A 26,515-nucleotide genomic window follows, 5' to 3' on the forward strand; every position below is an offset into this window, starting at 1 on the left:
ACAAGTAGAGACGTGTTGACAGAGACTTGAGTCACAGCTCCATCGATGTAATTTGAAGAGACTTTGGCCCTAGAATATTACCAACTCTCTGTGGCAATGTTACAGCCAAAATCACTCAACTCTAAGCTCTCACAGAATATAAGCATCCCAAGCACTCTCAAGGACGAGTTTCCCTAGTATTGTTTTCAAACACACAGCATTTTAAAAAAGCTTGTCATTTGTGGTTTGGGCCGTCCACAGTGATGAATGACCCTCGACAGCACTAGAAGTCCAACCTGGATTCAATAACTGGAGATATTAGACGTGTCTGAAGGAGATTCTTTTTTCTTCCAGAATTCTTTTTGCAGTGTAATTTTACTCCTCTACCTCATCTTTCACAGAAAACAATTCTTCAGATAACTCTAACTCTATGAATTTGACCTCCCCTTTCTTTGAGGTGGTATTGCTCTGTTCAATCTGCCTCCCTAGAAAATGGTCTAATGCATTCTTTGGGAGAGGAAGATCATCAAAAGTGTGAGGAGCTGGTTCTAATCAAACATTTGATTTTCTTTCTCTTAAAAAATATAGATACACTTGAATGTATTTTTAAAGATTTATTTGTGTGTGTGTGTGTGTACAGATTTGTGTAGGTGCACACAGAGGCAGAAGAGGCCATAGAGGGCATTTGATCCCCTGGAGCTGGAATTACAAGTGATTGTGAGCTGCCCAACTGGGGTATCAGGAACCAAACTCAGATTCACTGCAAGAACATCAAGTATTCTTATGTTGATTGAATTGCCTTTCTAGCCCTCATGAATTTCTTGTGTGGTCCATGCAGAGATGCAACCCATGACACTGAGACACTATAAGCTCCCTGCTTTAACCTAAACTGGCCAGCCATTCATGTGTATTTGGATTTATGCACATGTCCACACAACATCAAACATCCTTTGCAGTCTTGCTGTGGCAACATAGACAGGCACACATGGCAGACAAAAATCACACCTGTTCAATGAGACAACCAAAGAGATTTTTTTTTTTTTCTTTCTTTCTTTCTTTCTTTCTTTCTTTCTTTCTTTCTTTCTTTCTTTCTTTCTTTCTTTCTCTCTCTCTCTCTCTCTCTCTTTCTTTCTTTCTTTTTGTTTTGTTTTTTGAGACATGGTTTCTCTGTGTAGCTTTGATGCCTGTCCTGGATCTCGCTTTGTAGACCAGGCTGGCCTCGAACTCACAGAGATCTGCCTGCCTCTACCTCCCGAGTGCTGAGATTAAAGGTGTGAGCCACCACTGCCTGGCCAAAAAGATGATTTTTTTTTTTTGCTTTAACTACAGAAAAGCAAATAAAACAGTACATATGAAAGTATTCAGGCACCTGGCTTAACTATTTTTAGCAGTTTTAAACACAATATAAAGAAAATTTTAATACAGATGGATTTCCTGGCAAGGACTTTCTGAGTTCCATTCAGCTCCACTCAGAAGACTGATGTACATTTTTATTGGGTCGAGCATGTGACAAATGTATTCATGTTTTTTTTTCCCAAACAGCTATATAAATGACTAATAGCACGCTATAATAACATGATGCATCTACTGACTTTACTCTTAAGAAATATGTACATTGCTTTTAATGGACTGTTTCAGAATTTTTCAGACATACCTTTCATGAAAGTGGTTTGTATTTATTCATTTATTTATTTATTTATTTATTTATTTATTTATTTATTTATTTATTTATTTAGTGTGTGTGTGTTTTGTGTATTTGTGCATGTGGAGACTAGATATCATCCTTCACTGCTCTCCCCTGTATAATTTGAGACATGGTCTCTCTGCTAGATTGGATGGCCAGCAAAACCCAGGGATCCTCCTATTTCTGCCTCCCCAGCCCTGGGATTACAAGGGTACATCATTACACTCATTTATATGTGGATGCTGGGGGTATAAACTCAGGTCCTCATGCTTGTGTGACTATCCCTTTACAAAAAGAGCCACCTCCATAACCAAAGAAAGGTTTCAACCAGTCGCATTGACTTAAAGCTTGTCTCATGGCCTATGTTTCATAAATTTCCATCTCCAATGCTGATGTTTATTCTTGGATGACAAGAAGTGTTGTAAAAATATCAACTGCGGCCGGGCGGTGGTGGCGCACGCCTTTAATCCCAGCACTCGGGAGGCAGAGCCAGGCGGATCTCTGTGAGTTCGAGGCCAGCCTGGGCTACCAAGTGAGTTCCAGGAAAGGCGCAAAGCTACGCAGAGAAACCCTGTCTCGAAAAACAAAAAACAAAAAAACCAAAACAAAAAATATATCAACTGCAAAATACACACCTCTTGATCTCACCCTAATGGTAATTGCCTGCCTCCTTAATCAGTGCCCTGTTTCAGTGAATGGCTCCACTGTTTACCCAGCAGTCAGCCAATCAGAAAGCATCCAAAGCATCCATCCTCCAGACTTCCTTCTTCCTTGGTGCCATAATCTTTCAACACATTTTTATTAATGGAACATACAAAAGACACAGAGGGATCTGGAGGTGTAGCTCAGTAATGGAGCATTTGCTTAGCATGGATGAGGCCCTGGGTCAGTCCTGAGCAACACACACACACACACACACACACACAGAGAGAGAGAGAGAGAGAGAGAGAGAGAGAGAGAGAGAGAGAGAGAGAGAGAGAGTGAATTTAATCACTTCTTCACCATAGCACCACAACTGCAGCAAACTTCTAATTCTAGCCATCATCTCTTGCCTGTGTTATTATAACCACTTCTACTCACCTCCCAGTTCCAATCTTTGCCCTATTGACCTCTCTCAGTAATCAAAGTTAACTTTTTGAACAATAAGTAAAATTATACCATGCTTATAATCCCAGCATTTGGGATGTGGAAGTAGGAGGAAGAATAGGGATTCCAGGTCATTTTCAGTTGCATAGAGTTCCAGACCAGTCAGGGTACATGAGACACTGTCTCCCAAACCAAAAACAAACAAGCAAGCAACCTTGTTCAACGGCTTCTACCACACTTCCATAAATCTCAGCCCTTCCCGTGTTCTACCCAACCCTGTCACTATCATAATTGTGCCTCATCTTCCTCTTTATCACCAGGCTCTAAATACACTGCCCTTCTGCTCTTTATATGAACCAACTCAATCCACTATTCAAGTACTTCACGTGCACTAGCCTTCCTGTTTCCCAATGTCCCTCTGGAAGACATGCATCTGTGTTCTTCAAGTCTTGGCCCAAATGCTGGCTCCTCAGAGGGGCCATCAGGTGAATGACTACCCTAATTTAGAATCCTCTTCACTTTTTCATGTCCTTTTCACTTTTTTTTTCCACACAGGAAATGGTCTTGTCATTTCAAAAATGGAAAACAAACCATGCTGGGAGAGACCTTGTGTGCCTTGTTCAGAGTGACAATCTAGTTCTTGGCATTAAATACAGGGTAGCCAGTGAGTCTGGAAGCCTGGTGAACACATGACAAATGGTTGATTTCTACTGTGTATGACGCACATCCAAACAGTACTGACTGCTTCCAGACCTTATGCAGCTATTGAGTAAATATTTTTGGTGAGGGTGAATGGACCTGCCGGTTTACAAGTGAAAAGACTCAGGTTCAAATTCTGGTTCTGGCCCTTCTAACCTTATGACTTTGTTCAAGCCACTGAAGCATGCAAAGGCAGTGTCTTCAGATGAACATAAAGACAAGGAATGTACTGTAATATGTTCAGTGAATCAAAACACTTAATGTACCAGGACACCTCCTAAGAATGTGGGTAAGAAGAAACAATATCTCAATTCCCTTTTGAATCAAGAAGGGGGTCATTCTCTCACAATTTATAGAGGCAATATTCCTGCATCTGTATATTGATTTCAGACATATGAAGATTGATTTTCGTAGAAGCATGTAGCCATTTTTCTTTGTGTAGATTTAAACAAATAAAGCTTACAGTTTTTTTTTTCTAAGTGCATTAAAACATATCATTTGTTTGGCCTGTCCTCTGTACGGCAAGACAAATGCTCACCACTCCAGTGTGCTTCTTACAGGACTCGAAAGGCAGCGTGCCCTCAGCAGTGCGCCAGCTGTCCTCACCAATCTCATCACTCAAGAGAAACTCATTCAGCTTTTGAACACTGCAGAAAGAAACCAAGAGACACTGTGTCAGGAAACTAGGTGAGGTAATTGTCTAAGAAGAGCATTGACTTGTTCACTCTGGGACTTTATTACTAACATATGACTGCATAGACCCAAAAAAATCACAGCACTGGAACTGTCTTAGGAAATGGTATGCTATCCATCTTGAATGACAAGCATTTCTTTTTGATGTATGCACGGTGTAGCTGCCATTGTGCTCTCATGTTTTAAAGGGTGTGGTCAGAAGAAATAGCCTTGTCAACTACAAGAATATCCCTTGCACACCCTCATGTTGTACTTCTGAACAAGGCCAAGTGCCAAGACCAGACTCATGAGTCTTGACCTCCAGGCCTAACAGTGCCTGGCCCACATTGCTGTATGGATGCTTGCTCAATAAATCAAAGGATAAACAGACTAATGATTCACATACTATATCTGGTGGGTCCAAGTCTCCATTTCTCCCTTCTAGTATGCACACAAATCTCACTGAAGCTTTTACGGAATACATAAGCCTTAATGTTGCTGAACATTGAGAAAGCATGACTCCTCAGCTATACTGGGAGTGGAAAGAACTTTCTCTTCTCCGTGGAACATCCTGTCCTTTCTAGCTTTTAGTTATCAACCTAACACAGCCTAGAGTTACCTGAGAATAGAGTCTCAATTGAAAGATTTCCTCGATCAAATTGGCCTGTGGGTGAGTCTGTGCGGACTGCTTTGATTGATTGACCTGTGGGCAGGTCTGTGGGGATTGCATTGATTGATCGAACTGTGAGTGGGTCTGTGGGGATCACCTATTGATTATTTGACCTGTGGGTGGGTCTGTGGGGATTGCTTTGATTGACTGACCTGTGGGAGAGTCTGTGTGGATGGCCTTGATTGATTGAACTGTGAGCAGGTCTGTGGGGATTGCATTGATTGATTGACCTGTGGGCAGGTCTGTGGGGATTGCCTTGATTGATTGACCTGTGGGAGAGTATGTGGGGATCACCTATTGATTGACTGACCTGTGGGTGGGTCTGTGGGGATTGCTTTGATTGACTGAGCTGTGGGCGGGTCTGAGGGGATGGCCTTGATTGATTGAACTGTGAGCAGGTCTGTGGGGATTGCATTGATTGATTGACCTGTGGGCAGGTCTGTGGGGATTGCCTTGATTGATTGACCTGTGGGAGAGTATGTGGGGATCACCTATTGATTGACTGACCTGTGGGTGGGTCTGTGGGGATTGCCTTGATTGTCAGTTGATGCAGGAGGGTCCAGTCCACTGTGTGTAACCACCATTCCCTATGAGAGGTAGCCCTAAGCAGAATAAGAAGGCTGAGCAAGCATAGCCCTCCAGTTGAGCCAGCAAGCAGCATTCCTCTACAGCTGATGTTTCAAGTTCCTGCCTTGACTCCCCTAAATGATGGGCTGTGATTTGGAATTATAAACTGAAACAAACCCTTTTCTCATCTAAGTTGTCTTGAGTCAAAATATTTATCATGTCAACAGAAATAAAGCTGAGACATATCCTCTTTGGCACCTCCAGTTACAATGTCCATAGATGGTATCCAGTGTTAAACCTCTGAACCTCCCTGTTCCTTTCCTCTAGGCCACTAGTTCTCAGCCTGTGGGTCACAACCCCTAAGGAGGTAGCATATCAGATATCATGCATATCAGATATTTACATTATTATTCATATCAGTAGCAAAATCACAGTTATAAAGTAGGGATGAAATAATTTTAAGGTTGAGGGTCACCACATGAGGAACTGTGGTAAAGGGTTGCAGCATTGAGAAGGTTGAGAACCACTGACCTAGGCTCTCTGGCTGAAGGTCCCACATACTAGTGCATTATCATGGCTTTAGTATTATGTGTTATTTATATCTCTCCTATTAGACTTTGAGCACCTTTAAAAGGATAGCTCTCTGTGCTCTGGGGCTATCTCAATGTGTGCATCGTGATTCCTCAGTGAGGTTGGTGAGAGAATAAGTGGCTAATGAGTAGCAAAAGCATCTCCTGCTTGTACAAGATCCTTCCAGGAGCCACTGAGACAGTTAACTTCAGAAAATGCACAAATCCTGACCAGAGGTGAAGTTTCTTCAGCCACACTACCTTTACACTGCAAACACATGGATGTAAGAAGCCCTCTCTCAGATATCAAATGGCTCAGCACTTACTCGCCTTCCAACATCTTCCCCATCATCTCCCAGCCTTGTCCCTTGAGAGTTCTAGTGTCAGAATCATTTCTCCATCCACACAAAAACACCTTTGGCCCTCCATGTACACTAAGATGTCTAGGGTACTTACTCCTCCCTCTACCCCCTCTAATAAAATTCATTTTCCTCCTTCTCCAACTAGTCAAAAGCCAGGTATCCTTTTAGAGTTAGCAAGTACATTCACACCCTTCAGACCATTGGGAACCAGACAGCCTCCCACTCCACTAAATAAACTGATGGTCATCTACAGGCCATGCCATTCTATGTATAGGGATTCATATTGCTTCTTGGCCTCTCTAAATGCACAGTGGACTCTCTGCTCATGGCTACCTATCTCTCCTCTTTGCAGTTATTAATGCAGCCACCAGAGAGTGAAGACCCACATAATATGCTCAGGCACTAGGTGGTAAAAATGGTGATAAATGAGTAAAATTGAGATTTGTAAAAAGACCTACAGTATTTAGAAAGTGTTCTGGCCATTTCTGTGCATTGTCATGTTTTTATCAACCTTCAGAAGCAGGTGATATGGTATTCATTTGACAAATGAGAAAACTGAGTCTCAGATACAACCACACGACACACCTAAAGTTGAACAATAAGTACTTTATGCCTGGGATTTGAAAGTAGGCGTAGCTGATACCAATAAGTTTGCTGGCCCGCCTTCAGCACTGTTAAGCTCAGTATTTTACTAATGTCTCACTTGCTTAGGAAACTGACAAAAGTGTTTACAGTTTTACATATGCACATGACCAGTTCACTTCTCAAATACTACTTTGGTTTTTTAATATATATTTTATTTTTGATTATGTGTCTGTTATGGGTATGCGAATGGAGTACAGGTATCAAGGAGAAGCCAGAAAAGGGTGTTAGATCCCCTGTAGTTGGACTTACAGGAGGTGGTCAGCTGTCTAACATGGGCGCTGGAAACCTAACTTGGGTCCTGGAAGAATACTATGAGATCTTACCCACCGCATCATCCTTATGTGATTTTACCCACCGAATCATCACTATGTGATCTTACCCACTGAATCATCACTATGTGATCTTACCCACTGAGTCACCACTCCAACCCTTCAAATATTACTTTGGATATTTAGATGCAATTTGAAAACCTTGAACAGGTATTACAGTCCTGAAGAATAACTGATTTTTGTGGCTGATAGTTGCATGGTTTTTGATAGAGAATATGACATTTTGTCAACTGAAATACAAAGGCCTGGCCAAGGTGTAAGCATGCTTGATAATAAGTATCAGTAACTATTTTACAGGTGGTGATGCAGGAGATGTGCCAAGCAGAAATGTCTCTGAGAGGCACACAAGAGAAAAGACAATTATTACTGTTCTTGTTACTCTCCACTGGAAATGAGAGGTTTCTTTAATAATATTTTTTTTCCTCTGGCAAATAACATCTTTGGACATAGTTACTACATTACGTATCAAATACCAAATACCTATAAGGAATACTCCAGAAGGGTAAAACACATAAATTATTCCTAAGGAAGTGGAGAATAAAGTTTAGCATTGTGAAAAAAATCACTCACTCAAATACTTTTTGTGTTTGAGACGGGGTCTCAGAGAGCACAAGTTGGCCTTAACTCAATATGGAGCAGAGGGTAACCCTGAAATCCTGACCCTCCTGCTTCTACCTCCCAAGTCCTTGGATTACAAGCATGTGCCACCAGCCCTGCTCTTTTTTTATAAGAACTTTAATATTTTTCATTTTAATTGCACATGTATGGGTGTTTTGTTCGTGTGTACATCTGTGCACCACTAGCATGCCTGTTACCTGCAGAGGCCAGAAAGGGATGTTGGATTTCCTGGAACTGGAGTCAAATTTTAAATAACAAGTGACATATCTCTAGTCTGTTTTGCAACACTTCACCCTAAAACTCAAACAGGGTGGGAAGTTTGAGACTGTGCCAAGACAACCTGGATCCCATTTGCCTCTTGGTTGCATTTTGTTATAAATGTAATAGCAGGTGGATCGCATGTGTGCGTGTGCACATGCTCTACCCAGTGAACATCACAAGGCTACTGGCTATCAATATGAACTCTGTCAAAAGAAAGTGTAGGACTTATCCTGGGGCAGGGAATTCTGTAGGGCCTTGCATTTTCCTCTAGTGAAGGGGTTTCTCGGTTTCTCTCATGCACACATAGCAGAAGTGCATAAGTTTGCTTCAGCCCATCCCAACCTACCAAGTTCCTGAATATATTTAAGAGTCCAGTAAAGAGCTTATGACTTCTAGAGTCCTGAAGAGGAGATTTCAAAATCAGCTGACCAAAGTCTCCAATTATAAACAGGCGGCTCAGCTCACTGCCGGCCAACTGGCATTTGAGATTGGTCACGGGTTCCCAGGCACTGAAGCAAATGCAGAAGCCAGTCAACACTGGGAAAATGCTTGTTTGGGTTCCCAGAACCAGTACCCAGTGGGGAAAAGGTCTGGCCACTTCTGTTGACCCACCATCTCTGTAGGACCTGCAAATCAACCCTGAACGTCATTTTAGAGAAGTGTGCTTTTAGAAGCACATTCTGTTTGGGCTGTGGCTTGGGGAAGCTGGCCTGGGGCCCTGGAAGTTCGCTGGGCTTTATCAAACTGGCAAATGCCTTTTCCCCAGGAGCAATAAAGGGAGAGGGCCATGAGAAATCCACAGAGGGCTTTACCCACCTTCCACTGCACTAGGTTGTAGCATTGTGTTTGAGTTCTTTTGTCTTTTTCAAACCAACTCCCAAAGTCCTTTTAATGTTTGGCAGGCTACCTCTTTGAAAGTCGTGATATGTTATACATTACAGATTGCTTTTTATTTCGACTTCTAGCGCAGAGTCAAGTTTCAATTAATTAAGACTGCAACCATGGAAGGGATGGCCGTTAAATGGAGAAAATGAAAATAAGGACCAAAATAGCAGACTCTGGCTATTTATCAGTTTTATTGTTTGAAGTGGCTTCCCTTCCAGAGTGCTGCCTAATTTGGAAGGCCGACTGCGAACTACAGTCTATCTATGTAAGCCATCCAAAGGCAGAACAATGAGAGAAGAAATGAGGGTAGCTGAGGCCAGAGCGTATGAGCTCTAAAGCCCAGCAGCTTCGGAGCAGTTGCTGATCGCCTGGCTCAGAGAAGAGGATTGAAGCTGCATTAGGATGCCATCCCCCACCCACCCCCCATCTGAACCTAGTGCTTTTCTGGATAGCTCATCTGCATTCTAACATTATCCGGTAGTTAATCTATGGCAAATCAGTATAAACTGTTGCCTACAACCAAGGTATTGAACATCAAATGCAAGGTGTCTCAGTAATGTATGTGCCTTGTGGAAATTATTTCATTTTGAAATGTTCTACTTTGCTGTTGATGGTGTAATGGACCCTTAAGGGGTACTCGTTAAGGGCTCAGGTTTTCTTCAGTGTTGGAGCATGTAGACATTTCTTTCAAAGGTCAAAAATAAAAATTACAAAAGCTGTGTGCAGCACATGCTAAGAGTCTATAAGGCATATGAAAATTGCAAAGTGAGGGTGAAATATGACTTCAAGACTGCCCTGTTTATATAATGGTTTAGGACAGTAGATGGTGGCACAGAGAGCATGGTGTGTCTTGTCAACACAGTTGTGTGTGTGTGGTACAAATGGAAGAAGTGGGAAATGGTCACCATCATATGACACCTGCTTTTGTAGCTGTCAGTTATGGGAAATTATAACCAAGACAAAGTCTACCCTGGCTGGAAGCATACTTGAGAGAGAAAATTAACAGTTTTTCAAGTCTTCCTAATCCTCAAAGAATATGAGCTGGGATTATTATTTTTTGGGGGGAGATTAAACTGAAATCCATGTGGCATATTCTGTTGATTCAAACATATTCCACCACTGATGGTACATCTATAGACTGGTGCAGCTTCAGTGGGAAACATGATGACCACATTCATAGATACATTAAATATACCCATAAGTTTTGGCCTATATCATATCAAATATACATATAAGCTTTGGCCTACATCACTTAGATGAAAAGCATCATTGCCATCTCCATCAAGAACCTTTACGGTACCACCAAAACTGTCACCATCACTTACAGAAGTCTGACCCAAGCCAACCATCAAAGAAGACTTCAAAGATAAAAGGAGGTGTTTGCCTCGATATTAAGCATATTGCGGGGAGATAAAGACATTCTAAATGTCTGGTAAAAAGCCAATTGTTCAATCAATTGGACTGTTTCTAAAGAATGGATTGTGGCATGACCAGGAAGGTTCCTCCTGCAGCAGATGGGAACAAATATAGAAACCCACTGCCAGACGTTATTCAGAGAATGAGAGACCTTGGAACACTTGGCCCCAAATGGAATATCTCCATCAAATCCCTCAGAGGTCAGGGAATCCTGGGGAAGAGGAGGCAGAAAGAGTGTAAGAGCCAGAGGGGATGGAGGACCCCAGGAGAACAAGCACTCTGAATCAACTGAGCAAAGCTCATATGAACTCACAGAGACTGAGGCAGCATGCACAGAGCCTGCATCGGTCTGCACCAGGTCCTCTGTGTTTATATTTTGGCTTCCAATTTAGTGTTTTTATGGTATTCCTGAGTGTGCAAACAAGTTGGTCTCTGATTCTTGTGCCTTGTCTTAGGATCTTTTCCTTCTGTTGGTTTGTCCTGTCCAAGTTTAATGTGATAGCTTTTGTCTTATTATATTTTATTTTGTTACGTTTTTAAAAATGAATGAATAAATGAATGAAAATTTATCCACTAGGGTAAAGGTTAAAACTGAACTGTCACTTATTCCTACTGTGAGAGGGAAAATCAGTTTCTCCAATGGCATGACACTTTGTATATCAAGCCACTGCAGGATAGGACTCATGTTCAGGAGTAGTTGATCAACATATAGTGGACTCCACGGTTTTTGTTTCTTGTTTTTTGTCATGTGTGTGTTTGTGTGTGATGTGTTTGTGCATGTATCTCTCTCTCTCTCTCTCTCTCTCTCTCTCTCTCTCTCTCACACACACACACACACACACACACACTCACTTGTGTGTGAGTGTGTGTGTGTGTGTGTGTTTATTTGGATATAATTTGGTGGTTTTTTTTGGTGTGGTTTTACTTTTTTATCTTGTTTTTGTTTTTTGGTTGTTGTTGTATTGGATTTTTGGTTTTTTTTTGAGAAAGAACTTTAAATTGGGTTGGAGGAGGGGAAGGATCTGGAAGGACTTAGAGGAGGGGAAGGAATATGATCAAAATAATTTAAATTTAAAAATTATTTTAAATATTAAAAAATATAATAATAAAAAGGAAAAAATAAGGAGCCCCAATCTGCAACACTTTCATAGGAACTAAAACACTGCAAGTTAATGTAGTCAGTTTCTAACAATGGTAATCTCTGACAGCGTTTTTATGGTTCCTTTTGTACTCTTGCAAATCCACCAGCAGGGGCACTTATTATTCATCAATAAGCAAAGAAACCCAGATAGTTTAGTGCATACCTGATGATGGCTTTGACCGCAAATCTGACCACTGTGGACAGCAGGAAGAGTGGGGTGACAAGGATGTGGAAGAGAGACAGAGAGGCAAAGGCCTCTGCGGGTTTCAGGGTGTTTCCACTGGCATATGCATGTGTCACAAACGTCTGCACAAACACAAAAAAAGGTTTACTTAAAATGTTCTGGCGAAAGTGGTACAAGGGACACACACGCTGACGTTCAACTTGCCTAACCTAGTGTCTCCTCCCAGGCTGCCATGTCCACTGACACCACGAAGAATAATTACTTTACCCCAGACTCATGAGACATAGTGATCTGCACATGATCCTAGCAGTAAACTTGAGAGACAGACAAGACAGCTTATTTATAGACTAGGAAAGTGGCTTCTCTCAAATTACTGTGCATGGAGGAATAAACTGAGCAGAGAACTCCGAGTCCCAACACCCAGCCAAATGCTTCCCAAGCAACCCAGACTCGCTATTCTAAGCAAAGAAAGTGGTCTAGCGTTTAAAGGTCTGTACTGTACAACTGTACGAAACTCCAAGACTTTAGTCCAGTGAAGACTTATTCTCACTTGTGAACACTATATGGTGAGAAATATAATGCAATTACTTAACATGTCCTGGTTCCTCCTATGAACTATTTTGTTACAAGAATGTATGAGAACCAGGCCACCATGATGAAGATGGACACTTTCCAACCACTGTTAGTTTTAATCACCTTCACCTACCCTTGGGAATAGGTTTTATTGTCATGGTTGGGCAAGGTACTGACATCTAGTAGGGTTGAAGCCAGGAATGCCACTATTTATACTAGTGCTAAGGATATCCCCTTACAGCAAAGAATGGTATAAACCAAAGTATCTGCGCTGTCAGGGCTGAGCAATCCTGGACTAGAACCATTGGGTTGGAAACTACAGAGAAGGAAGCGATGAGGGAAGTAACAGCCATGGCCACCCACACACTCTCTGCTGGAAATCTTTCATGAGCACGGACCTGCTTCTATTTCTAAAAGCAAGAAAAAGTGTCTTACTGCAAGAACAGCCGCGATGGGAATTGCTGCATTCATGAAGACTGCAGGAAGAAATCAAATGTGTTATTTCACTGAACTGCACAAATGTTTTCCCCATGTAAATTAATCATCCACTATTAATGCTCCATGAAGACTAGAATGGCAGAGTATGTTAGCAGCATTCTGTCTGGCTTACCAATAGTCCCCAGGGCTGTCTCCTCACCCATGGTTATATGAGCTCCCACATACACATTGTAGCCAGAAAGCACTTTTCTTTATTAAAGAATTATGACAATTTTCTTATTAAATGTTCCAAGCAACAGAATTCAGATAAAATATCCTTTGATGATGCAGATTATTAGAATTTTTTAAATGTGCACTTTTGAGAGCATTTACACGTTGTATATTTTATTTGGTCTACTGAACTAATTTAAGTTATAAAAATTTGGTTATTATGCAGATGAAAAATGAGAATTTGACATTACCTCATGCTCAGGGTCCAACAGGGGTTATTAACTTTCACTTTTAGACTTTTCAGTTAATAAATAATTTCATATCTTCACCCTTCCTTAAACCATAAATGCAGAGTCAACACAAGGGCAACTCAGAATTTTAGGCTAAAATTCTAGAGGGGTTTAGTGTAGTATGTTTTTTTTCTTTCTTTTTTTTCTTGTTTTGTTTTAAAGACTTATAGATTTATTTTTAATTTATGTGTATGTGTATGAGCCTGAGTGTATGTATGTGTATTATATGTGTGCAGCTGACTGAGGTAGCCAGAAGAGGGCATCAGATCTTCTGGAGCTGGAGTTACAGATGGTTGTGAGCCACCACATATGGGTGCTGGGAATTGAACCCAGGTCCTCTGCAAGAGCAGAATGTGCTTTTAACTGCAGAGCCATCTCTTCAGGCCCTGTTTACTTTTGTTTATTAACATGGTCTCACTTTGTACCTGAGGCTGAACTTGAATTCGCAATGTAGCCCAGACTAGCTTGAACCTTAAGGCAATCCTTCTGCCTTAGGATCCCAAGGGCTGGGAGCTATGGCCACACACCACCAAAAATGTTAGGGTTTGAATCATAGTAAAACCAGATGGACGGTCTGTTAGGATCCTTTTTGGAAACCACAGGATTTTATCAAAATCTGGCACCATTGTCATGTAGATACAAAACCCAATGAGTATAAAGCCCTTTTCATGGCACCTAAAATAGAATGTGCCCTCAATGTTGACTGTAATTCCATTTCAGAACAAAAGCATATAACATCACAAAGATCTAAAGTCATTTACAGTTCAAGAAATAATAGTGCATAAACCTCCAAATCTCTAAGCCCTTAAAGATCTTTGGGAACAAAAATGACCCACAAATAAAATCAAGTAAGAGTGGGTGACATTTGACTAAGCGTGTGTGATCTATACTAATGCAAACCGATTACTCCAGAAAACACTGGGTTTGTGCTTAAGATGGAAACAGTATGCAAATGTTCTCAAGAACACACTAGGAAAGCAGACTGTGAGTCAATCAAGTTTGGCTTCTTTTACCTGAAGCTTTTCTCTGCCTTCATTTGCTCTTCAGGAGAGTCTATCAGAAGCACCCTCCAAAACAGATAACACAAACCAGAGTGGGAGCGTTCAACGGACTTAGAGATGGTCATTAGCAAGATAGTCAAATCACCGGAAAGAACTAGCTCCCTTTTTACTGAGAACTAGCTGACTTTTCCTACTATAGTGGATGAGAGTTTCAGCTGGAGCTACCACCTCACATCATTACCGTTTTCATATTACCAGGTGAGACAGCTCAGTGCTTGCTGTATGAGGCTGGCAACCTGAGTTCAATCCCTGGAACCCATGTAAAAATGGAAGACAAGAGCTCACTCCACAACGCTGGCCTCTGACCTCCACACATGTGCCACAGATGTGCATGCCCACACACATCATCAAATTAAAATAAAGTTTAAAAAAAGTACCAAGGATTTCAATAGGTGATGTACCATAGCCAAAAACAACTTGCAAAGGGCCAGATGCAGTGTAAAGAGCATCATGTTGTGAGTGGAGACAGGGTAAAATATGTAGAGACAATAACGGGCCTCCTTTGAGGACTAGAGCATTTCATCGCTTATAAGCCAGACTTAACACTGGGCACATACTGGTCACCCGAGTGACAATGGTGACTCACTGGAGAGTGACGTGTAGAGCGCGAAGGTTTTGAGGCTGGAGAGCTCCTTCATTCTCGTCTCTTCCACGCTTTTGCAGAAGATGTGCTCCCAGGCGTACAGCTTGAGGAGCTTGATGCCTTTCAGTATCTCATTTGTCTTCTTCAGCCTCTCGGTGGAATAATCCTGTAAGATAAAGGAAGAAACTGTAGTGCCGGATGCAGCCAACTACACTACCAAGGCAGGACCCAGAGAGCGGGAGGCCTTGCTTCTGAACAGCTCTGCCCCTACCACACTAGGAAATCCCCAGGTTTAGCTCAGTTCAGTGCCGAAATCACAACTTCATTCATTCTGATAGGAAAGTGATGGATTTCATCGCAGCCTCTTCATACAAATGTGTCATACTGTGTTCCTGCTTGCTCCCCTCCTTCCTGCTCTCCCCCGTGCCCTCTCTCCCCTCCAGGTGGATCCTCTTCCTCTCCTAACTGATGCCACCTTCTGCTCTCTTACTACATGTATTTCATAGACCTCTCTGCTCTCTCTCCTTTAAAATACCTTCCTCTCATGATATAATTCCCTAGTATTGTGACACACACATAAATGCATATATACACATATGCATCCATACACACCTATGCACATACATTCAAATGCACACACTCACATTCCCACATACACCAACATACACATAGATACATTACAGACATACATGTGCTCACACACAAACATACACAGGTACATTACACATGCACCTGCACAAGCACATACATACACACATACGTTCACATATATACACACACACCACTCACACATACACACACACACACACACACACACACGGACATACATGCACACAAAGTATAGAATGCCTCTTCAGTTTGTGTTCCTCCACACCCAGGGGCCATGCACACATTCTTTGAATCATCCTAACTTTAGCATGTATGTCGTAAAAGCAAGAATTTTCCTCAGCTTTAGAATGAAGAGGTGACCAAGGAGGTAACTCCAAAATATCTGTCCACTTAGAGCCACATCTGCCTCTATTTCTTTAGTTTATATAAAAGCGAGTTCTTCAGCTTCCCACGGTTTCCTTGAGCAGCAGCTGCAGGTGAGTATGATGTTAGCATGCAGTCCGTGTGTGATGGCTCCTATTGACTGCGTCTCTCCTCAACAGCACCACAGAAGGACAAGGGTGGCTTGTGCTGGTGGCCGTGTCAGAGGAGCAGCAGGTGGTAACAGGCTTCAGGTGTCAGCCCACCAGGAAATACAACCCTGATAGGTGAATCTCAGACAGGCAAGGCCCCGAGACCACAGACCCCAGAGTGTCTTTTGCCTCTGCTGTGCCTTCACATGTTTGCCGCTGCCATCTTTCTCTGGTATCTGGCATGGTGTAAATAGGCATGGGGAGATCCCCATTGCCTATAATGTAGTGTGTTTATCTCATGGAAATATCCTGTTCTACTCAGCATTTCTACCTGCGGATTATTATGAAGATGATTTCCTCCTAAGCTGCACTGTTTAACTGAAACAATGCTTTTATATAATAATAGTGCTAGTTTAAATAGGATTTTGGTGATTGAGGGTCTTTAATAAATATAGTGAGAGATTATGATAGAGGTCAGTTTAGTGGAAAAATTAACATAGGTAAAGGTAGGATATAGTGTTGCCCCTGCCTCTGATCAGAGGCTGCAGAGGATAAAAAATAAAATAAAGAAGTGTCACACAGCTAGAACACATGAGTTTCTACTGAGGAGCCATATAGACTGTGACTTAGATTAATGATTAAAAAAAAACAATTGAGTCCCAATAGCCCAGCTAGCTTAAATTCTTTTAATATTAATGTTGGGAGACGTGTTCACAGGTTTCAGGGTGCATGATAGCTGAAACAAAGCTTTAGAATGACCTCAGATTAAGATTTTGATAGTAGCTTTGAGATTAGGGATCAAAAACAAAGCAGTCCAATTACTACTAGCTGACATAGTTTCCTTTTGAGGTTTGGTTGGTGATCAAGATGATTAGTTCCTTGTACCCATTTCTGCCCTCAATCTCTTGATTATAAAAAGCTACTGATGAGTGGGTAGGCACACTAAAGATTTAAAGTAGAGCTGGCTCTTTTTCATGTATAAAAGTTTAGGTTTGTGATTCCTTATAAGATTACCTTTCAAGACAAGTAATAAAGTGATTGGTCCTTTCTTTGTAACTGCAAAACACAGCCTGCCAATAAGAGACCTGACTGAGAAGAATACCTTGTTTGCTTACACTCTGTTAATCTATAACAAGTTGTTTGGTTATGAACATACGTGGATTCTTGGGACAACCTGTTTTTCACCTGTAATATGTAAAATGTTTAATCATGTAAGGGATATGGAAAACATGCTGTTCCTTACTTGTATTCATTGTAATCACTCGCTTGAAAAATAGAATGTAACCACATTATAACTTTTATATTGAAAGATTTTGCTGGGGTATATAAGCCATCAAAGAAAAATAAAGAGTGAGAATAAGGAAGAATGAAGGCAGAGTTAGAAAGAAAACATCGAGAGAGACAGAAAGGACATTTCTGGATAGAGATAAGGAAAGAGAATAGAACACAGAGTAAAGAATCCAGAAGAAGGAAAGCATCAAGAGTGTGTGAGTGTCTTCTCCCTTACCCCCTCAGATAAAGAAGGGCATAGTTAGGATGACTCCCTGGATTCCAATCCACTCCTGCCTGCACTGCTAGAGGCTGGTCCCCAGGTAGCAAAGGTTTGCTGCTTCTTTGGATCTGTAATGTCTGCTGTGGGATGAGTTCACACTTTTCCTCATACTCTAGTAGTCAAGCCTGCATACTTCCAGCACATTTCTGCATGCTTTTTCATATGTTCTTGTTCAAGACTAAGAATCAGAGTGATTTCGGAGTCATTTGTCGTGGATTGAAGTCCTTGGTTTAATCATTTAATCATTGTTTAGCTGCCTCTGCCACCCAGTAGTCTATGAGAACAGCCTACAAAGTGCAGGAGGTCCACTAACCATCCACAGGGACAGCTGGGTGGCTCAAAGGCAGACAAAAGAAAGCATGGTAGCCACTCACCTGTGTTTTGTTCGTCTTTGTCTCTGCAGGGCCTTGAGTGCCTATCAAATGATTACTTGTGAGCAGTAAAAGGAAAGACAGATGTGTGAGGGGTGTCACGTCTCCGTTTAGGCTGCCCTTCAACCTCTTTCTGCATTTGAATGCTACAGTGAAAAGGGGTGGCTCAGAGCACAGCGAGGACAAAAGCAGACACCAGGGATCACCTCACCCTAGCAGCAAACAAACAAGTGAGGAACAGCCCCATAGACAGAAAACAAGCTTCCATGACATACCACTTCCTTCTCACAGTAGAAAGGCCGGCTCAAGGAGCAATGCTGAGGGTGGCAGCACCCCACATGTGACCCCAATCTACACCCACCCTAAGGGTGGCAGCACCCTACACGTGACCCCTGATCTACACCCACCCTAAGAGTGGCAGCACCCTACACGTGACCCCTGATCTACACCCACCCTGAGTGGCAGCACCCTACACATGACCCCTGATCTACACCCACCCTAAGGGTGGCAGCACCCTACACGTGACCCCTGATCTACACCCACCCTAAGGGTGGCAGGACCCCACATGTGACGCCAATCTATACCCATCCTAAGGGTGGCAGCACCCCTACATGCACCCCTAATTTATACCCAGCCTCCTCACAGTTAATCAAGCTTCATTTCTAAATATGCTATCAACAGTTTTACTATTTGCAAATGATTCTTTGCAAGAAGCCAATGCTTGTTCAAATAAAATTATTTCATGGTAAATTAAAGGCAGAAAGGGTCAATAATTGGACTGTCCTTTCCTTGTCAACATGACCATGAACACACTCAATAGGATTCGCTGTCACTGACGGGTCACAATTGGAGAGAATTTAACCTCTGATGCACCAAATCTGAGCTGTGACCCCTGCTTGGTTCATTTTTTCCTTGTCACCTGGTGGCCTCAAAGTATGCTTAAGAGTAATTTTTGGCAAGTTTTACTTCTTTTAGAAGATCCAGCCAGATGTGGCGGTGTACACCTCTAATTGCAGCTTTGGAGAGGAAGAGGCAGGCAGATCTTTGTGAATTCAAGGCCAGCCCCATCTACACAGTGAATTCCATGACAGCCAGAGCTATTGAGTGAGACCCTATCTTAAAAGAAAAACAAAACTAAAATGGCCCCAAGTCTTGCCACCTGTGATCCCCACAGTGCGAGAGTAAGACAATCAAGCCTCAGTTTCCACTCTACCTCACCACTTGCCCGGACACTACAGAAATCAGTGTGGAAATTCTCCAGAAGACTAAAAGCTCTCTCTACCACATGACCCAGCTAACCACCCCTGAATACTTACACTCATGACTCCACATGAACATGTCACAGAGACACTTGCATACCACTGTCAGTACAGCACCGGTCAGGGTAGCTGAGGTTTGGAACCAAGCGAGGCGTCCACACCAGGGGAATGGGTAAGGAAAGTACATGCATGCACGGTGGATTTTATCCCACCACGAAGAACAAAACTACGCCCTTTGCAAGACATGGGTACAACTGAAGATCATCACAATAAGCAAATTAGATCAGACTGGAAATGACAAGGACACGTTTTCTCTCATCTGTGAGTCCTGGGTTTTACACAGATACGTAAATTCAGACGTGTGTGTGTGTATGACATGAAAGTAGATGTGGAAACTGTCTAGAGAAGCAAAAGGGTTTAATGGGATACGGGTGACACAGATTGAAAATATTCAACATATACTAAATACTTGAATGAAATTTACTATGTAGATTAAATAAGCACCAATTTAAAATATTTTTGCAGTAATCAAAATACACATTCACTGCCCAAGAGTACAAATGAGGCCAGGAGTGGTAACACTTTAATCCTAGCACCCAGGACACAGAAACAGGCAGAGCCCTGTCTATTCAGGGCAGCCTGGTCTACATAGCAAATTTCAGGACAGCCAGGGTTGCATGTAGTAAGACCCTGTCAGAAGAAAGAGGTGGGGGGGGAGGAAGAGAGAGAGACAGAGACAGAGGGGGGAAGAGGGAGAAAGAGAGACAGAGACAAAGACAGACAGACGGAGGGAGGGAGGGAGGGAGGGAGGGAGGAAGGAAGGAAGGAAGGAAGGAAGGAAGGAAGGAAGGAAGGAAGGAAGGAAGGAAGGAGAGATAAAAAGGGAGGGAAGGTTTGGGGATACAACGATTTTGAAATTATCCAGTTGAAACGGAGTGACTTCTTCTTATATTATAAAAATACAAAAATCGCCCAGCCCAGCTCAATTCGCTAATAACGTTTCCGAGGACGTGACTCACCAGAGTGCTCTTCTGAGCCTCAGCTAGCTTCGTGGCGATGAAGTACTGAATGGGCGCAAGGAGCACGATGACCCCGGCGCCAACCAGCGCACTTAATCCAAGCAGATTGTACAGCAGGATCACCCCCATTATGATCTGGGAGGGAGCAAAGAACAGCAGAGTGAGCAGGCTGCAGGAGCCAGCGAGTGCCGGGAACGCCGTTAGTGGGAATGGACGCTCTTAATTATCGTGCTACATTTATTTGGGGGCCAACTCAATGGTGACAGCTGGGTTTTGCTAAGACTTCTTTATGCAGCCAAGCTCTAGGAACATATTTTTAGTATGTTGATCTGTACAACTGGTGCCAGACCAGTTTCTTACATGGAGCTGCGGAATGGCCTCCTGGTGTTTCTGACCTTATAGCACAGATATAAACTTGAAAGGAGACTTTAAAGGGATGAACAAGCTGTCACCCACCATAAACTTGACATTCTAGGTTCTCCTGGAATTGAACTAGGTTTTCAAAGTTGTGGAAATGGAAGTGTTGGCAGCATTCCACATGAGCATAGGAGGGCTGCTGGAGGACAAAAGTTCCCTACTTGGTGACTCCAAAAGCCACTTAAGTCTAGGCCTAACCAAACCTGTGAAGAAAGCTGGGTGTGTTGACACAAGGCTGTAACCCCAGCGCTTGGGAGCCCTAGGTAGGAAGGTCACTGTGAGTTCAAGACCAGCTAAGACTACATATTCAAACCCTAACCAAACAAGCAAACAAAACAAACAAAACCAACCAACTATAAAGGCTCTCAGGCTACTTTATCACGCTCATTTTTCTCTTTTCATTCATTTTTTTATTTTTTGTTTCTGAGAGAGGCTCCCAACTTGCTACACAGCCAAGGCTGACTAAACCAGCCAAGACTGACCTGACTTCCTACCCGTTATGCTCAAACACTTGTATTTTATGAGTTTGAATTTCCACTCAAAACAAACTATAAATAATACATTAAGAACTTGTTATTATTTTATGTACTTTTAATAAATGTACACAGTGTAAGTTTCAATTTAAAGATGAAAGTTTTGAGATAATGAACAATACCCAATACAGCAACCCAGAAAAATAGCTGAAAGTATTTCTTTTGCTGTTTTTACCCAGTGGGACAAAAAACACATCTTTTAAAAAACACCTCATTTAAAATGCTACTTTATATAACATATAGCTAAATAGCACCACAGCTTGCCATGTTTCAAGCCCCCAGATGAAGCCATGGGATGATTTGAGGTGGCCGCTGTAGATCAGAAACACTGTGGGAGTTTGTCAGAATGAAGGAGTCCAGACCTGGGTGTGGATTTGGACAGTAATGCCAACAACCAGTGGACACTAAGTGCCGTGAAATGCAAAGACCCTGTTTCCAAATGCTTTGGACTTCTTCAAACTTGACAGCTTCCACAGCTATGTCAAGAAGATATGTGTGCTATTCCCATTGTACAGATAAAGACAGTAACACTTGGAGGGGTTCCACAGTAGCATACACAAGGAGCACCACAGGCATTAGAAGTTAAGCAGTGTAACCCCACATCCAACTTTTAAACCTTCTAACATCCCTTAGTCTCATATTCCTTGTCCACAAAAAAATGGCCCAAGTACACTAGAACATTCTAACAGTATACCCTTCCCAGAGCCGAGCATTCTCAGCTGTTTGTTTTATCTCCCCTTCCAATGAGCAACTTATGTACATTGATCTACCTGGACAGGCATGGCCCACAGATTAGGACACAGGAACAAGAACCACATGAGCTGATTGGTTTCTATGGCAACCAAGTTGTTGATCTGCCCCAGGGTCATCTCACCCATGGATAGGTTAGAAGTAGAGAGCCGAAGGATTTTATTGTATATCATAGCCTATGAGGAGAAGGGGAAAAGATGAATGCTGAGCCCCAAACTTAAATCCAACACTAATTATTTACTTCTATCAAAATAACAATTATTTCAAGTTTTTGAAAATTTACAAGCCTCTCTACCTTCTTAAACTATGTTCTTAAATATGAATTTGTGTTTTCTAGGACTATAATTAAGACCCATACTCAACTTTAAACATTATTATGTTCAAGAATAAACAGACAAAGAAATGGTAAATGCAAGATTTTTGAAATGGCTTTCTTAATGTGTTATTTTGAAAGCTCCCCACCCCTACACATTAAGTCCGTGTTTCTTTCATTAAGTAAAAGCTACAGATCTGGAAGCCAAGAGGGGCTGTGAGGAGCTGGGGAAGGGGCTGTGAGGAGGGAGGGGAGGTCCAAAGGTGGGAATAATGGGAGATTAATTGAATATATGTGACTCAAAAACAGGAGGGACTATTCTCAGAGTATGAAAGGGATCAGAGAGAGAGAGAGAGAGAGAGAGAGAGAGAGAGAGAGAGAGAGAGAGAGAGAGAGAGAACAAAGTATAATGAAATGTATCTATGTTACAATAAAGTCCATTATTTTATATGATAACTAAATTTTTTAAAAGTAGATCCTAGAAACGTATTGTCATAGTATTAAAGTGTAAACGGAGTGGAGTGGAGTGGAGTGGAGTGGAGTGGAGTGGAGTGGAGTGGAGTGGAGTGGAGTGGAGTGGAGTGGAGTGGAGTGGGGGTGTTCCCTAAACGGTTAGTGTTCTTACCAACACACAGTGCATGGCATTTACAAGATGCAAAGGTTCCCGTGTTCTACATACCAGCAGAGCCCCACGGAGGTTGATGCCAGTCTCTATGGTCACGTAGTAGGAAGCCTGCAAAAATGTCCTTTGCAAAATAAGGGCCAGGAAAAGCAGGACTGCCAGCACATAGGTGTTCTCCAGAAATTCCTTCGATGAGAGTGTCTCTGAGTTCTTATCCCGAAAAGTAAACAGAAAACAAATTAAAACCAGTCTTTCCATCTACCAGATGTATCATTTGTGTTTATTAAAGGACACATGATTTTCAATTTAAAACTCAGTGTTCTTACAATGCAGACATCTATCTCCCTCGAGACGGGGACTCCCATTGGCCGGGAGCTCACCAGTTCAGCCAGACTGGCTGGTGGTAAGCCCCAGGGAACTTCCTGTCTCCACTTCCCCTGCACTAGGATGACAGTCATAAATTACCCTGGCTCTCCCGCTTGTTAGTCAAGAACTTCACTGACTGGGCCACCTTGTCTGTGGTCTTTAAAATCATTGTACACAGTTTATTTCTTTCAATTTCCATGCATCCTAATTCATACTAGTGAAACAAATTTTAAAACATGTCATTTATTTATTTCAGCCATGGGTCACTTCCAGGAAGAAAAGATGACTTGGGAAGACATGTCTTAGTAGGAAAATGACTGGGTCCATCATAGGGATGAAATGACATTGGTTCAGCTTTGTGAACAACAGTGTCACTTGGTGACAGTCAATAAGCACATGGCAGTATTACAGACATTCTTCATTTTTGTTATTGAAACCTAGTGTTGTGAAGGAGTATATAAAGCAAATAGATTTTGTAGTTTCAAGCTCCTTCATAGTCCTCTCCTCCTCCTCATCCTCATCCTCCTCTTCCTTCTCCTCCTCTTCCTCATCTTCGTCCTCCTCTTCATCCTTTTTTGTGGTGAATAAGTGAATAAAAATGTAATTGGTGATGAAGGGTAAAACCCTAAGCAAAACTCTGTGGCTTTAGAATGGACATTCTAACTGTAGTGAAGTTTACTGAGACAGGGTTTGGGACTAGGCAAGTGTTTGCTTAGCTAACCAACTTAATCTAGATGTGTGATACTTTTACTTATGAATGCATTTTAATAAAGTGTATTTTTTAATCTAGTAAGATTATACTTCAGTAGCCTTCTTCACCTTCAGCATTTGAACCTCCAGTGGCCCCCCCCATCTCCATTCCTCCAGCCCTAGTTCAGGGGTCTGAACCTCCAGCCCCACCCCATCTCCATTCCCCTAGCCCTGTGATCCAGTTGTGGGCTGCTATGCCTGGATTTTTCTACATAGGTGCTGAAGATAAAAACTTGGTTCCTTATGCTTGGGTGTCCAGCCCTTTACTGACAGGAAAATGGAGACAGAAGGACCACTGGGGCTCAATGACCACCCAGTTTACCCAAATTTAATTCCAAACGAAATGAGGAGCTTGTCTCAAAAAACATTAAGGTGGAGGAGTGATTGAGGAAGACAGCCAATGATAACCTCTGGCCTAACACACACACACACACACACACACACACACACACACACACACACACACTCACCTGAAAACACACATGCATACAAAACACAATAAAACAGAAAATAATATGTAATATTAAAAACCACATTGGCCATATTATTGCACAGACCTTTTAAGCAGTGACTTAACACTCTCATATCCTATTTAAAGATTACTATAAAAATCAAGTAAAATAATCAATGTGAAATTTTTGCATGAAGTTCCTTACACATGAAGGGTGGTTATAAAATATTTATAAGCTTCAAATCCTAGGAATAATTTTGATGGATATATATATATATATATATATATATATATATATATATATATAATTTTCTCCAAAAGGAAAATTATTGGTTTTACTTAAAAACTTTCCATTTCTCTATAAATAAACCTGCTTGAGTTTCTTATACTACTGCATTAATAAAATGTGACAATTACAATGTAAACATCCAGTAATGTGTTTCCTTTCAAAAGTACTATGGGCAGGGCAGGCAAGATGGCTCAGTAAATAAAGGTGTTTGCGACCAAGGCTGATGTGAGACCAATCCACAAGACCCACATGTTGGAAAGAGAGCACCTACTCTACTCCCACAAGTCATCCTCTGATCTCTACATGTTAGCTATGTCATTCACATGTCCACACACATATACATTGTGGTGATTTGAATAAGAATGTCCCCCATAGGCTCATATGTTTGAATACTTGACCCCAGTTTGTGGAACTGCTCAGGAAGGATTGGAGGTGTGGCCTTGTTGGAGGAGATGTGTCACAGAGAGCAGGGTTTCAGGTTTCAATAGCCCATGCCATTCCCAGTTAGCTATTTCTCTGCCTCATGCTTGTGGATCAGGATGTGAGCTCTCAGCTACTGCTCCAACACCACACCTGCCTGCCTGCTGCCATGCTCCCCATCATGGTCATGGACTCTAACCCTCTGGAACTATAGTCATACAATAAACTCTTTCTTCTATGAATTTCCTTGGTCACTGTGTCTTCATAGCAATAAAAAGTAACTAATGCAAACACAAACTAAATAATAAAAAGAAAAACCATGAACTTACTCCTGTTGTGTTAGTCGTCCCATTTTTTATTTCATTCACACACTGGACTATTCTGGAAATACAGAGAGGACCAGCAAACCCAAGCAAGTCAGCCAAGTATCGGAATGTGCTGCTCAGCAAGATTGGTCTCCCGAAAGCTCTGTACATGGCCAGCCATATGGATGGGGTCTGATTTGGATGGTCTGCAACTTTTTTCTGAAACAAACAAAAGACCCAAGTAAAAGCTTGAAGTAACAGCTGACAGTGATGTGCTTTCTGAAATCCCAACAATATTCTAAAGACCTAAAAGAAACTGTGGAGATTTCAATGCAACATGGGAAATTCTGCATCCTTGTATTTTATACAAACGGTAGCTTCTGGAACCACCACAATAAAACAGATACAACATAGCATATAAGCTAGCTATTCTACATCTCTGTGTTATTTTTAGTTGTCAAAAGATGACATAGAATTCTTAAGGACAAATTCATATCTAGTTCCCTTGAGCTTGAAAAATGTATATCACTCATGAATATGACCAAAGAAAACCGTATGAAAAACAAGACAGTGAGAGACAAGGTCTGATGTTATGAGGCCTTGTATCATGTAACCAATCATGCATTTCCTTTCTAAAGTACTGTGAGGAGGACAGGCAAGATGGCCCAGTGAGTAAAGATGCTTGCCACCAAGCCTGATGACCTGAGATCAATCCCCATGATCCTCGTGGTGTAAAGAGAGAACCCACTCCTACATGTTGTCCTCTGATCTCTACATGTGAGCCATGGCATGCACATGTCCACACACACATACTACAGAGATTTGAATAAAAATGGCCTCATAGGCTCATATGTTTGAATATTTAGCATTCATAAGAGGTTCCCAATCACACTACTGTAAGCCAAAATAGATTATCTCACATGATCTATCTTCCACATTTTCTCAGCTTCATAAAGAGTAGCCAGTTCATTTTAAAGTGTTAGGAGCTTGTGTTTGAAAAAGTAAAAATGGATACATGTTTAAGATGACCATTGACTCACCCATCAGCCATCATT

At 41.8% G+C, this 26,515-nt stretch overlaps 1 protein-coding gene across 2 annotated transcripts in view; it reads right to left on the reverse strand.

Moving 5' to 3' along the window:
• The window catches only part of Abcc9 (ATP binding cassette subfamily C member 9), a 111,227-nt gene that overhangs the window by 64,615 nt on the left and 20,097 nt on the right, over positions 1-26,515 (reverse strand). For both annotated transcript variants that reach the window (XM_059258760.1, XM_059258759.1), the window contains exons 8-15: positions 25,485-25,679; positions 22,937-23,089; positions 21,965-22,120; positions 20,245-20,379; positions 14,926-15,088; positions 12,776-12,816; positions 11,747-11,889; positions 3,987-4,095 (exon numbers count right to left, since the gene is read on the reverse strand). In XM_059258760.1, coding sequence (XP_059114743.1) covers positions 3,987-4,095; positions 11,747-11,889; positions 12,776-12,816; positions 14,926-15,088; positions 20,245-20,379; positions 21,965-22,120; positions 22,937-23,089; positions 25,485-25,679 — 1,095 coding nt within the window. The remainder of the gene's footprint in view (positions 1-3,986; positions 4,096-11,746; positions 11,890-12,775; positions 12,817-14,925; positions 15,089-20,244; positions 20,380-21,964; positions 22,121-22,936; positions 23,090-25,484; positions 25,680-26,515) is intronic.

This window comes from Peromyscus eremicus, chromosome 3, assembly GCF_949786415.1.
Source record: "Peromyscus eremicus chromosome 3, PerEre_H2_v1, whole genome shotgun sequence".
In the NCBI taxonomy this organism is placed as follows: Eukaryota; Metazoa; Chordata; class Mammalia; order Rodentia; family Cricetidae; genus Peromyscus; species Peromyscus eremicus.